The 14,739-nt window shown below is 41.6% G+C and overlaps 1 protein-coding gene across 2 annotated transcripts in view; it reads left to right on the top strand.

The window, feature by feature from the left end:
• ret (ret proto-oncogene receptor tyrosine kinase) overlaps nucleotides 1-10,278 on the top strand; it is a 132,299-nt gene extending 122,021 nt beyond the window's left edge. For both annotated transcript variants that reach the window (XM_063070535.1, XM_063070536.1), the window contains 2 exons: nucleotides 1,472-1,619; nucleotides 4,469-10,278. In XM_063070535.1, the coding sequence (XP_062926605.1) occupies nucleotides 1,472-1,619; nucleotides 4,469-4,626 (306 nt within the window). In that variant the 3' untranslated portion in view covers nucleotides 4,627-10,278. The remainder of the gene's footprint in view (nucleotides 1-1,471; nucleotides 1,620-4,468) is intronic.
• The last annotated feature ends 4,461 nt before the right edge of the window (nucleotides 10,279-14,739 follow it).

Below are 14,739 nucleotides of genomic sequence, written 5' to 3'. Positions count from 1 at the left end.
CTGAATCCACCTGGCCAAACTTCCCTGGATCCCATGCCTTCTGACTTTCTGAATAAGCCTACTGTGTAGAACCTTGTCAAATGCCTTACTAGAATCCATGTAGATCACATCCACTGCACTACCCTCATCTATATGCCTGGTCACCTCCTCAAAGAACTCTATCAAGCTTGTTAGACACGATCTGCCCTTCACAAAGCCATGCTGACTGTCCCTGATCAGACCATGATTCTCTAAATGCCCAGAGATCCTATCTCTAAGAATCTTTTCCAACAGCTTTCCCACCACAGACGTAAGGCTCACTGGTCTATAATTACCCGGACTATCCCTACTACCTTTTTTGAACAAGGGGACAACATTCGCCTCCCTCCAATCCTCCGGTACCGTTCCTGTGGACAACGAGGACATAAAGATCCTAGCCAGAGGCTCAGCAATCTCTTCCCTCACCTCGTGGAGCAGCCGGGGGAATATTCTGTCAGGCCCCAGGGACTTATCCGTCCTAATGTATTTTAACAACTCCAAATTAAGTTGGACTTAATCAACTAAATCTATGCTGATCTGATTCCAACCAAATGTGTTTTTTCTTGGATATTAAAAACCTCTACAACCTCAACAAAACCCCTTTACTTTTTTATGCCAATCTATTTCCCATAAAAACCAATGAAACATTTGCTTTCCTAATTTCTACAATCACAAGCTTACTTCCCACACTCAGGAACCACCACATCAAAGATCTGTTGATCACACCTGATCTTTCATGTTTCTGTAAACTTGGAGGGTCATAAACGTTTCATTTGAATGACAGTATTTCCAGCTGTGTCGCACTCTCCTAAAGGGTCAGCTTAGCTGTTGTGCTCAGGTCTCTGGAATGTTCATCCACACTCGGTCGAGTCAAAGGCACAGGCAGAAAGATCTCAATGGAGAGAGATTCTGATTCGGACTTCATTGTATAAAATTAACTGACAGTCATAATTAACACTTACTTTAACTCTCCTGTTTGTTCCACACCTCTCTTTGTTCTTCCTCGATTTCTTGCTCTCAATCTCTTTCTCTCAATGTCTATCTCCTTTCTTTATTTCCTCTTACTCTACTTTTTTAATTACCACCTTCTTCTCTTGAATTAAACAATTCCAGGTCTGTCCCTGTGTCTCTGCTCCATCTTCCTCCTGGATCCTGCTTCTGCTCCAAATACATGAAGCTATATTGCTTCATTTGCTTCCATGTTCCTTTCCCCCATGAACATTTCTCTGTCTCATTCTTAATCAACTCCTTAACATTTATCTCTCTGATTGCTTCTTTCTTTGTACTTTCCCTTCCTGTCTCTTGTTCCCAGATCTATTCTATCTCCATCTCATGTTCCTTTGATCCGTTCCATTCTTCCTCTGTCTGCTTTTCCTTCACTTTCTTGTTCTCTCTGGTTTACACCTCATTCAATGTCAAACGTTGAGTTTGAAATTTCTGCTTCTGCCTCTAGGATTACCTGGACCTTGCAGCCTCCACACCATCGGACTCCCTGCTCTATGACGACGGAGTGGCCGAAGAAGAGACGCCATTGGTAGACTGTAATAATGCTCCCCTCCCTCGGTCCCTCCCCTCCACATGGATTGAGAACAAACTCTACGGTAGAATTTCACATGCATTTACTAGATTCTAAGCTCATTTAAGGGACCACTGCTGCAGCCGATGGCCCCGTTTACACAGAGCGCCTCCAAGATTCGGCGACAGAGGATTGACTCAAACCAACAAATACTCCTACTCTCTGGATTCAATGAATTCAGACTCAGTGCATGCCTTGTGGAGCCTGTCCCTTCCCTCATTGTGGAAACCTACCTAGGTCAGCCATGGAAAACCCAGGCTTTATTGATAGTACATGGTGTAATTAATCACCTGTGTATTTTCTCAGTTGGTTACTGAAGAATGTTAGGCAGCTTCTGGGAATCCTTAACTAGCTCTCGTCACCACTCTATAATGTACAGTCGGTAGAATTTCTTGCAATTAATTTGCAGATTTCTCAATAGATCCTAAATTTTGGTACCCTTTTTCTATCAAGGACATAAACTAGCTTCCATTTCACTGATAGATTTTTTTTCCTTTTCTACATTGTGCACACAGTTACAATCATGTAGTCTCACACACACACACACACACACACACACACACACACAATCACGAGCATAGTGAAGAAATTAGACCCAAGACATTACTTCAAGGGGCACTTCCTTAGCCTTAGCATGTGGATGATGATTAACACCCAGGAGCAATTTTTTTTTCCATCACTCCATTTTTTGATTTATTTGTGATTGTGTAATCACTCCCAGTTATCCATTGCTCTCCTGTGGATCACTGGGTTCCTAGAACTTATTGCAGTGCAACAACAAATTGATTGTAGTTGGCAGTTCTGTTTTGATTAACCAATTTCAGCCCAAGTTTATTCTACCTGCATTTCTTGACTATATTTTCCCCAAAGACTAGAATATTATATTATTGCTTCTGCAACACATCAGTGTCATTCTGTAATATTGCAATTCTGCTCCAAATCAGTGACAGTGCACACCAAGGAGACATTCTTGGGGTAGTTGCAAAAGTGACTTCTGATTGCACCATTAGGAAGCAGTGAGAAACATCCCCAAAGTCTGAGCACCTCATAGAGAGCAGTACAACTCCAACAAAATGCAACTCAGGATTTCCAATTCTCAGGACGATTTGTGAACTTACTGCAGAGTCTTTAAAAAAACATGGGAACGCTGAGATTGTGCAAGGAAGGCAATCTCTTCATTTAATCATGGGATGTGGACATTGCTGGTAACATCAGCATTTATTGCCTGCCCTAATTAACCCTATACTGAGGTAGTAATTAAGAATCAAGTGGGCCCAGGCTGAGTAACGATGGACGATTTCCTTCCCAAAAGGGTGTGAGTGAACCATCTGGATTTATAGTTAAGATCTAGGTTTTATTTTTAAACTCCAGATTTATTTTATACTTGAATTAAAATTCCCATCTACTATAATGTATTTGAATTTGTGCTTCTGAATTCATTTGTTTGAAAGTGCAAAGATTTAAATCTTACCCACTGCATCCCTGACGGACACACGATGTTATTCTGGTGGGTGAACTTCATTTGAATCTCCATTCCTAAAGACTGAACTTCCCAGCCACTGGTCTCAAGTCAAGTTGGACACCAGTTTCATTCTTAAGTTGAGTGCTATAACGCTGTTCACGTCACACTCTCGGCTCTCACTCGGTCTTATTGATCCCCAACCTCAGTACATGGCTCGAAGTTAGAACATTCTCAATATTACATCTATTGGCAGCAACTCAGTTACAGCACACTCTGTTACACAGCACAGTCCGGTGTAAGTTCCCAAGTTATAAAGCTGAACATTAACATAAGATTCTATTGTAACCTGATTCTGTGTACTTTGCCCTGTCTCTGGCAGCACAGTTTTGTCCGGATATGAAGATGCAGAGTCTGTTTAAATTGGAGACCTTGAAATTATGCCATGCACACATTAGTATCCTAGGACTTGTTGCATGTATAATGGCCTTCACTACCCAATTACACAGATCAGCTGAGAGGACAGAAATGAGAGTTTCACCCAACAGACTGCCAGTAATTCTCCTACGTTATACAGTAGAGGGGTATAGTTCAATAGTTTAGTAGTTCTATTTAATATCAGAGAATGTATACAATATACATCCTGAAATTCTTGTTCTTTGCAGACATCTATGAAAACAGGGTACCCAAAGAATGAGTGATAGTAAAAATGTTAGATCCCCAAAGCCTCCCCAATGCACAAGCAGCAGCAAAGCATCGACCTTCCCCTCTCACTTACTTCAGCAAAAAAGCATCAGCACCCTCCACCCACCAAGCAAGCAATAGCAAAGCCACCAAGAAAGACTGTGATCTGCAGTACGACAAAAAACAATCATTCACCTGAAAAGTCGACATACCACAGGCTTTCTCTTTCTCTAAGAAAGGGGCAGAGAGTTGTCACATAGCGAGAGGGGAGACTTAACAAGCCAAAAAAGTGGGTGAGGTTATTGATCATTGCAAAATTATCACAGGTTCAGGAAGCAGCAACGTTAGTGAATCAAGCCAAGGCAATGTCTTCTATTTACTGCCACAAACCCCCAGACCACCAACCTCCAAAAGGGAATCCATTATTTGGAGATCAGACCTACTGAGGCGCAATGTGAAAAAGTATAAATTTTCACCCGATTTTATACACACTGGAGACGTGTAAGCAGAGGCAAAATCCATCGCCGCTGCAGCAGTTAATTTTTGTCCTTTAATTATTTATTATTTATTTTAAAAATATTTCTGCCCCTTAATGATGGGCCTTGTGTTGACTTGTGCACAGAATTAGATGTGGCGTGTTTGGTGAGAGTAATTGTCAGCGCCTGAATCTTTCTTTCTTTTTGTTGTGCTTTCCCCCTTGTGCAGAAAAAATTATCTGTTTTCGTTTTTAGGGATCTCGTACCCCCGCTGGTCTGAAGACAGCCCTGTCCCCATCACAAGATTCGATGGAACTAACTCAGTCTTTACAAGATATGCAAATGATAGTGTTTATTCAAACTGGATGGTGTCACCGACAGCTACAAAATTTATGGAGCGTTGTGATACTTAAAAAGCCCAAGACAAGCCAATTGCTACGCGTGCACATTCATACCTTATTCCCTCAGCACACTCACAGACACATAATCCCTCCTCCGCAAAGCTTAAAACTGGGTGAAATTAATGAATTCCAAACTGCTAGCTCCCAACATGGTGTGAGGAATAGGTGACCTCTGTATCCTCACCCGGAGACCTTTTGCTTCACAGAGGCCATTTCTTCACTTTGAAATCGCCCCATCCCATTTCCTCAGTATGACTGGTGCCACATAGCCTGAGATGATTCAGCATTTTTGAATGACCTAAATTGAGGAAAGGAAGAGGCATTGGGACGTGAAATGGTAGCCAGGGGGTCCCAGCAGTGGAGGAAAGAAAGTGGAGCCAAGGTGAACGGAAAGTTATGTGAAACAATATACACAGCTTGAACGATTACAGCAAACTGTTTGCCAATCCTAATTATGTGGGGCAGAAGGAATTATAATTTTAGAATAATTTATCCTTGCGCTTTGAAGTAAACCAAGATTCTTCATATTTGCAGCTGACTTACAATAGTTAACTATTACCTACAATCACACTGGCTCGATTATTTGAGCAGTATTTGCTGCTTCTGGCTTCGAAACAGTTCTTAGTTCTCTTGACAAATGCACAATTCACATACCCAACACTTCTTCCTCGAAGTTCCCAGTGGTGAGAGCACCATTAGAACAGGAATAGGCTGAGCAGCTTTTCAGGCCCCTAGTGCCATTCAGACAGATCAAGGCTAAACAGTCCTTTAACACCATGCATCCATCTTGGTTTCTGAAACCCTGTTTCTCTCGCTAAGTCCCACAATCTCCATTTTGAACATTCCAATTGGTCCTCAACAACAAAGAAAAAGAGATTCAGATTTCTGACTAGTTATGGACCAGAAATGTCAGTGTTCCTTGGGTATCCAGAACAAAGGGTATTCTGGTTGTTGTAAATCAGGAGACAGCAGGGATGGGGAGAGGAGATCAACAGCAAGATAACTGAACCTTGACCTTGGGAGCGGTGGGGTCATGGCCTGTCTGTTCTTTTGCGACTCTTGGAGCTTGAACGATGCAGCTGACCCGATGCACAAGGACACTGTACAAATTCAGCTCTGCTCAGCAGGTGAACACACTGTACAGAACTAAAGGGAAAACAACTGAACTTGGAAATGGCCTAAAGGTGATCACCACAGGGATGGTGTTACCCTGCAAGTCCTTACTTGTTTTCATGGCTATCTCTCAAGGTCTGACGTTAGCTGGAAGACGTTGCTGCTGATTCTCTGGCTCTGACTGGAGTCACTCTGTGATGAAGGACAGGATTTGCAGCCAGATGTTAACTGTTATTTTAATGGACATTGACTGATTTAACAAGAAGAATTTATATTGTACCTTGAATACAGCTAAGCACATTTCAGAATAGAGCTGACCCTCTATGAGGATATTAATACCTGGTTCTTAAACTTCGGTGGAGTTTAAAAACTACCTTGAGAAAGGAATAAGGGATGGAGAGGTGGAGAAGTATAAAGCCTTGCACTGGTTGCTGGAAGTGCAGAAATTAAAACTAGGGTACGGACAAGAGGAACACCAAGAGCCTTGAGGACTGTCAGCCTAGAGGCCATTAGCAGGATAGAGGCAGTGAGACTACGGAGAGATTTGATGACAGGAAAGGGGATTTTAAAATTAAGATGTTGGAGGGTTGAGGGCTGTGTAGGAGGGAAGGGTTAGACTAACTGTGCCATAGATTTATATAGGTCAGCATAGCTTTTTGGGCTGAAGGGCCCGTATTGTGCTGTAGTGTTCTATGTTCAATGACACTGTGTAGGTCAACAAGCACAAAGGTGAGGGGTGAACAAAGCAGTGATACAGATATGTTTTAACAACCAGGGTGGCCACCCTAGCATGGGTAGGTCTAAAGAAACAAAGGCAGGTAGATGAGGGTCTCCATGGCAGCTTAGCTGAGGCAGGGGAGGTTTTGGGAGACATTTTAATGTGATGGCGAGGAAGTGGAGCCAAGTACACATTTCTCTGCTCAGATATAACACCAAGGTTGCTCAGGTTCAGGCTGTTGACACTGAATGGGTGAAGTCACTGGGTGGGACAATGAGCCTGTGCCCAGGGGCTCAAGGTGATAGCTTTAGACTTTCTGATATTTATTGTAAGAAACCTCTGGAGACAGACCAGCAAAATACCAAGTGGAAGCTGAAGATGCAGAGGGGAATTTAAGCTGGGTGCTGCACACACGTGGAAAACGAGCACCATGTGTTGGGGTAAGATTTGGGAAAGAAAACAGAAGGGATGGATCTCCAGGGTATGCCAAATATAATGGGATGAGTGCAGCACGGAAAGCCACTGCTGTAGATTCTTTTGGCTGGAACTGGAAAGATTTTACTTAAACAGGGTTCAAGCAGCAAATAACACAGTGCCAAACAAACACTTCAAGCCCAATGCCCAGGTAATGGGAATGTTCTTGCTGCACATTGGCCACACTCTGAACAGAAGCAGCCATGTTAGACTGTCCAGGAGTCGGCATTGAGTACGAGCCAGTGCTGCAGCCTCAGTGTGTTTCTCTTTATTTCCTCTGGAGCCGGGGTGAGCTGGCCCATTTTCACCTGATGTGTAGGAACAATTCCATGGATACAGAAATGAGTTGTGTTGTTTGAGATGTTGGGCTGGGTCTACTTCAGCTCCAAAAGGATGAGGGTGAGATTGTTCTTCTTGTGACTAAAGGGTGCGTGTGTATCAATAGCTACAGCGCCTAGCAATGGTGCGGTGAACTCTTTATAAAGCTGCTTTGAATGACTTGAGTGGAGAGAGGGAAGGCCAATAACATTAGATTTGTGACCTTCGTTGCATTTCGTATCTCCTTACGAGGGCTGCTAAGGTTTTTTAAGGTGCTGGAATTAGAAAAGGAATAAAATTTGTAGATTTTAATCATTTCCTTTCCAAGGAGACAAGTGTTCCCTATCTCTTGGCTGTAGCACCACGCTGCTCTCTAGTGGCAAGCTCCAGAATAACACCAATGCTGACAGTGCATTGAGTTAACGGCTAATAAAATGCAGCATATATCATTAATATATTAAACTATGAATATAGAAAGGGTGTGGGTTTTAAATGAGGCAATGACTTACCTATTTGAAACAGTTTAAAACCCCTGTTAAAACACCAAATCATTAATCTGAGCAGAGTACAGTTATTAATAGATATAAAGGGTGGCGCTTTGAGTCATAAATCAGAAGATATCCTGATCATCATAATTTATGTAAGTGATGTTTGGGAAGATTTATACTATCTGATGTGTAACGCGTGCACTTACTACAGCTCTGCAGAAATCAAGATGATTCGTTACAAATCAGTAAACTATCTTAGAGCATCATCTCCCCACTTGTCACTTGACAAATAACAAGAAAATTATTGAAAGAGGGATTTCTCATGTTCTGAGTATCTTCTGTGCTTCCAATTCCAACCACGCCTTGCCCCTCGCTAGGATAAAATTACTGCATGATCGCATTTTTGCTTCCTTCCTTCATCCCTACAAGGTTGGTTTGGTTTGTAGTGGAATGCCTCATCCCTCTTAGCACCAATTGTGCTTGACTGCAGCATAACCACAACATGAGAATTATTACACTATATACTCTCGCCTCCATCAAAAACATAAAACAGAGTTTGAATTTTGCAGGTGAATACACACCAAGTGATATCTGGACTCCTTGACTCGGTTATGCATTTACCAATTACGTTGCTGTACCTTGGGCTTCTATTATTTCACAAGGCAGTGACAATCTATGGGGCTTACTGGGTGAGGCTTCTTGGATCCATAGAATGATTGCAGCACAAAAGTGGACCGTTTGCCCAGTGAATCATTTCCCAGTTCCTAGTGGAGCAACTCCATCCATCCCATTCTTCTGCTTTTTCCCTGGAGCCTTCCCCATCCAATTCCTGCCACTCTTGCAAGTGATGAATTCCAACACACAATCTCACTACACGTAAAAATGGTTTCCTCATATCCTCAAATGTTAAGGCCAAAACTTTCAATCGGTGCCTGGATTGTTAATCTATCTGCTTCCCTCTATTTACCCTTTCACGATCTTGTCCACTTCTATCAACTGTCCTCTCAGCTGCCTTTGATCCAAAGAGAACATCTTCAGTATCTCCAGTCTAAACTGGAGAAATCCTTCATCCCCGGAACCATTCCAGGAAACCTTTGCTGCCCCATCTCTGACACCATCACATTCTTCCTAAAGTGAAATGACCAGGATTAGAAGCACTGTTCCAGTTTTGGCCTAATCACTGTGTTACACAGGTTCAACAGTCATGAGCTTTGTAAGATGGAATGGCAGTCAGAGATAAGGTCATAGTACAGAGCAGTGGAAACTTGTCCTGGGGGAAAAGGCTGCTTGCTTGGGAAACATTTTCATAAAGTTACCCTTTACATGCCTATGACACACATTAAGTGCCTTTGCAAAAATGTGCATGCGCATATATGTTCAGTGGCCATTTTATGAGGTATATCTGTACACCTGCTCATAAATGCAAATATCTAATTGGCCAATCATGTGGCAGCAACTCAATGCAGGAAGGCATGCAGACATGGTCAAGAGGTTCAGTTGTTGTTCAGACCAAACAACAGAATGGGGAAGAAATATGATCTAAGTGTCTTTGACCATGGAACGATCATTAGTGCCAGTTGGGGTGGTTTGAGTATCTCAGAAACTGCTGATTTCCTGAGATTTTCATCATCATAGTCTCTAGAGTTTACACAGATGGTGTGAAAACCAAAAAAAAAATCCAGTGAGCGGCAATTCTGTGGCCAAAAAAGCCTTGTTAATTAGAGAGATAAGATGAGAATGGCCAGACTGGTTTAAGCTGACAGGAAGGCAGCAGTATCTCAAATAACCAAGACATCATTACAACAGTGGTGTGTAGAACAGCATCTCTGAATGCAAAAGACGTCGAACTATGACGTGGATGGGCTGCGGCAGGAGAAGATCATGGACATACACTGAGTGGCTGCTTTACTAGGTACCTCCTGTACCTAATAAAGTGGCTATTTTATTATATGTATCTAATAGGGGGTAACTGGGAGGGGAATCATAGTATTAGTTGGGTAATGGATGTGTTTTGTATCCAGCCCACTATTCTTTTCCATCATAGTCAAAAGTGTGTAATGGGGGCATGATCCAATGTGTCCCAGTCAATTATCTTCCCTCAACTAATGTCACCAAAAGATAGGTTAGTGGCCTGGTACAGTGCGTGGATCTTCACAGACAGGTCTTGCCCTTTGTTCTGTCACTGTTACACTCACAACACACAAACTTCTTTTGCCATCGTAATCACAGCACATTTCAGGAGCAAATCTACCTTCTTGGCCTTGCCCTGCTCTCAATGTAGCATTGTGTTTCCTTGTTGTTAATTCACACCAAATGAATTTGGAAATATATTTTTTAAATGTAAAAATTATCTTAAATAATGTCATACCATTCTGTTAATTAGAATTAATTTATTAATTTTGAGGATGACTATTTAAACTGAATATTTCAGTATATTTTCAACCATAAGAATATTTGTTTCTGCATTTGTTGTGTAGATTTAGTGGGCATAATATTGAAAATCTGTTATGCAATAAATAATGTATTATGGATGTAAATCATTTTTTGCATAAAATAAATAGATTACTCTCTCAGCTAAGTGTCTTTTCATACAATTTCTTTTAAAACTGCATTTGAAGCAGGAGATATTTGAAATTGAAAATGGAATTGAAATTAGTTTGTTATTGTCACATGTACTGAGATACAGTGAAAAGCTTGTCTTGCATAACTGATCATACACAATGTGTCAAAATACATCAAAGTAAAATAATAACAGAATTCAGAAAAAAGCAACACACAGAAAATGCTGGAGGAACTCAGCAGGCCAGGCAGCATCTATGGAAAAAAGTGCAGATGACTTTTGGGCCAAGACCCTTCGGCAGGACTAGAGAAAAAAAAAGATGAGTAGATTTAAAAGGTGGAGGGGGGAGGGGAGAGAGAAACACAAGGTGATAGGTGAAACCGAAAGGGGGAGGGATGAAGTAAAGAGCTGGGAGGTTGATTGGTGAAAGAGATGCATGGCTGGAGAAGGGGGAATCTAATAGGAGAGGCCAGAGACCATGGTAGAAAGAAAAGGAGGAAGGAGCACCAGAGGGAGGTGATGGGCAGACAAGGAGATAAGGTGAGAGAGGAAAAAGGGGATGGGGAATGGTGGAAGTGGGGGGGGGGGGGAAGAATTGCCAGAAGTTCAAGATATCAATGTTCGTGCCATAAAGTTGGAGGCTACCCAGTCGGAATATAAGGTGTTGTTCCTCCAACCTGAGTGCGGCCTCATTGCAACAGTACAGGAGGCTGTGGATGACATATTGGAATGGGAATGGGAAGTGGAATTAAAATGGGTGGCCACTGAGAGATCGCACTTCTTCTGGCGGATGGGGCGTAGGTGCTCGGCAAAGCGGTCTCCCAATGTACATTGGGTCTCACCGATATACTGGAGGCCACACCGGGAGCACCATAATAAAATGTAATAGCTACAGGGAAGTGCAGTATGAGTGGAAGATAATGTGCAAGATCATACTGAAGTAGATTATAAGGTCAAGGGTCCATCTTATCATATTAGGGAACTATTCAATAATCTTATAGGAACAGGGGAGAAGCTACTGTTGAGCCTACCGGCATGGGCTTTCAGGCTTTTGTATCTTCTGTCTGATGGACAAGGGGAGAACAGAGAATGTAATGTCCAGGGTGGGTAGAGTCTTTGATTATGCTCTATTTTAGAGAGGAGAGTGAACCGTCTCCCATGGTCCACTCTCCTCTCCTATCAGATTCCTTCTTCTCCCACTCTTTACCTTTCACGCACACATGGATTTACCTATCACCTTCTAGCTAGCCTCTTTCCTCTCCACCTCCCCCCACCTTTTTATTCTGGCATCTTCCCCCTTCTTTACCAGTCCCAAAGAAGGGTCTTGGCCTGAAACATTGTTTATTCATTTTTATAGATGCTGCTTGACCTGCTGAGTTCCTCCAGTATATTGTACATGTTGCTTTGACTATGCTGGCTGCCTTACTCAGACAGCAAGAAGTGTATACAGAGTCCATGGAAGAGACTGGTCTCCATGATGTGTTGAGCTGTGTCCGCAACTCTCTGCCCAGAGTGGTTGCATGCCAAGCCGTTTGCATCCAGATAGGGTGCTTTCGATGGTGCTTCAATACAAGTTGGTAAGACTTCATAGGGCCATACCAAATTTCTTTTGCCTTCCGAGGAAATGGTGATGTTGGTGAGCATTCCTGGCTGTGACATCAACATGGTCAGACTAGGACAGGCTATTGGTTCACTCCTAGGAAATTGAAGCTCTCACCTACTGACCTCAGTACTGGTGACGTAGGCAGGAGCATATGCACTGCCCCTCTTCCTGAAGTCAAACGCCAGTTCTTTTGTTTTGCTAATATTGAAGGAAAGGTTGTTGTCACGACACTCAGGTCAGTATTGTTTGTGGACTTGTCTATTGAGTGTGTCTGTAATCAAGAAAAATAGATTAATATGCAGGTGGTAGAGCTGATGTTTAACAGCGCCAGAGACTGGATGGAATTCTGACGCTGGGTGCTGACTACGTGGAGTTTGCACATTCTACCAATGTACGGTTTCCTTCAATGCCTCGAAGACGTAGCTGATTGACAGATTAATTGGTGGCTATATATTGTCCTTAGTCTGTAAGTGAGTGATAGAATTCGGGAGGAGTTGATGACAAACTTTGATAGATGTGTAGTGGACAGTATATTGACTGGCTGCATCACAGCCTGGAACAGAAACACCAAAGCCCTTGAATGGAAGATCCTACAAAAGTAGTGGATATGGCCCAGTCCACCATGGGTAAAGCTGGCCCCATCAGTGAGCACATCTACACAAAGTGTTGTCACAGGAAAGCAGCATCCATCATCAAGGACCCCCACCACTCAGGTCATGCTCCCTTCTCGCTGCTGCCTTCAGGAAGAAGGTACAGGAGCCTTAGGACTCTCACTACCAAGTTCAGGAAAAGTTATTACCCCTCAATCATCAAGCTCTTGAAACAGACGGGATAACTTAACTAACTTCACGCTCTATTACTGAACTGCAACCAAAGGATTCACTTTCAGATTCGTCATCTCATGTACAAGACATTTATTGCTTATATATTTCTTTATTATTATGATTTCTTTTCTTTTTTTTTGTATTGCACAGTTTGTTGTCTTTTGCATGCTGATTGTCTGCCCTGTTGGTGTGGTCTTTCATTGATTCTATTATGGTTATTGGATTAATTGAATCTCAGGGTTGCATATGGTGACACAAATGCACTTTGATAATAAGTTTACTTTACACCTTAGTAGGTGTTGAGAATACAAACAGATGGAATTAAGGTAGGATTAGTGTGAATGGAAGGTTGATGGTTAGTGTGGTGTCAAAGTGCTGAAGGGTATATTTCTGTACAGTATGGCTCTATCACTCTGAAGAATTCCCTCCTCTCTAATCATAGATGTTGAGCTTAATGCCTCCACAACGTGCTTGAGCTTAGAGAAATAATGGGCACTGTTCCCTCTCGGCTGTGCGAGTGTGCAGCCACACAGTAACTGAAATGCTCCTACGCACACAGCCTTTGTTGCATCATAGCTGGAATTTTCTTTTATATAATATTAATATAATTTTGAAATTATGCAAAGAGGAAGTTAATGAATGTAATGAACCAATCAGCAACCACTGCCTGAAGATTTTGACCAATACACAGTATCGAGTAGCATTAACTGTCCTTAACGATGTTTTAGAAGATCTAGCACTTCTTTGTAAATTCCTTCAGAAAAGCTATTCAAATACAATTGAAGCACAGCAAAAAGCAAAAATTAACAAGTTACAGTCACAGTATCTTGGTGATACTATTTACTGGAGTGACAAAGTGAAAGATATGCCTGCATCTATAAGTTCTGAAGTTGATACTGTGCCTATTATTTGATTCATTCAATGTGTGTGTGATCACTTGGATAATAGATTTCCTGATGACGAGTTAAGAGAATGGCAAGCTTTTGACCCTGTTGCTAATGCAAATGCAACCAATTTTGAATTTGGAAAAAAAATGCATGACTGACAAAAACAACTTAGCTTCTATTATGAACTACAATGAAAGTTTTGCCTCAAAATATTGCAGCAATATTATGATTTCAGATTTGTTGTTTTTGAAAAATTTAAGACTGGTTCAATTAAGGTGTTGACTGATATGTTGAACAACATGCTTAGAAATGAAGAATTTTAAGAACTGTTAATTCTTACAGACATCGTTGGAACATTTCATGTTTCTAAAGCTGACTGCAAACATAGATTCAGTCTCATAAATTCAGATGAGAAAAGTTTATGAAACGTGAAAGATTTCATTACACCCTTCAATTAATAAATAAAATCAAAAGTACATGATTGTTCAATCTTCATTCTAAATATCCATAGTACAAAAAAACATTTAAAGTGTCACACAGTTTTCAGGCCATGTAAAAATTTCCTGCTCAAAGCAATAGTTGGTCCATGCAGTTCTAAAAAGAATTGGAGGGAAGCAAACGGGGGCCTATATAAACACGAGCATTCCCTGAGAGAAACACCAAAAACTGCACACTGAGAATGTCACTTTGACTGGTGATGAAACGTCTACAAGCTAATTGCCAAGCTCAGCGAACACCGCAACATTAAATTAGAGGGAATGTAAGTAATGGGTGCAAACATTATGTAAATCTACTACTTGACCTCAGCTGCAGTGCTAAGAGAAGTTGTCATGGCAATAGATTTGCAGTTCAGAAACAACTTTCATGATTGAAGATATCCCAAGCAATTTAAAGACAAAGAAGAATTTTTGAGGTATAGTCACTGTTGTAATGGCAAAGATGACAGGAAAAATATATGCAATTTAGCAAGATGAATAATGATCAGAAATGATCTGGATCACTTTGCCCATACCCACTCCTTGTGGGATGTCGACAGTCACACTTTCTGTTTGAGGTCCTGTGACTCTCAGTGTTCAGTGGCAGCAAACAAGCTCATTACATCTCTCAGCAAGAACATTGAATTCAACAATTTCAAACCAC

This window comes from Mobula hypostoma, chromosome 18, assembly GCF_963921235.1.
Source record: "Mobula hypostoma chromosome 18, sMobHyp1.1, whole genome shotgun sequence".
NCBI classification, from domain to species: Eukaryota; Metazoa; Chordata; class Chondrichthyes; order Myliobatiformes; family Myliobatidae; genus Mobula; species Mobula hypostoma.
Note: the sequence above shows the minus strand (reverse complement) of the source record. Positions and strands in the feature narration are given on the sequence as shown.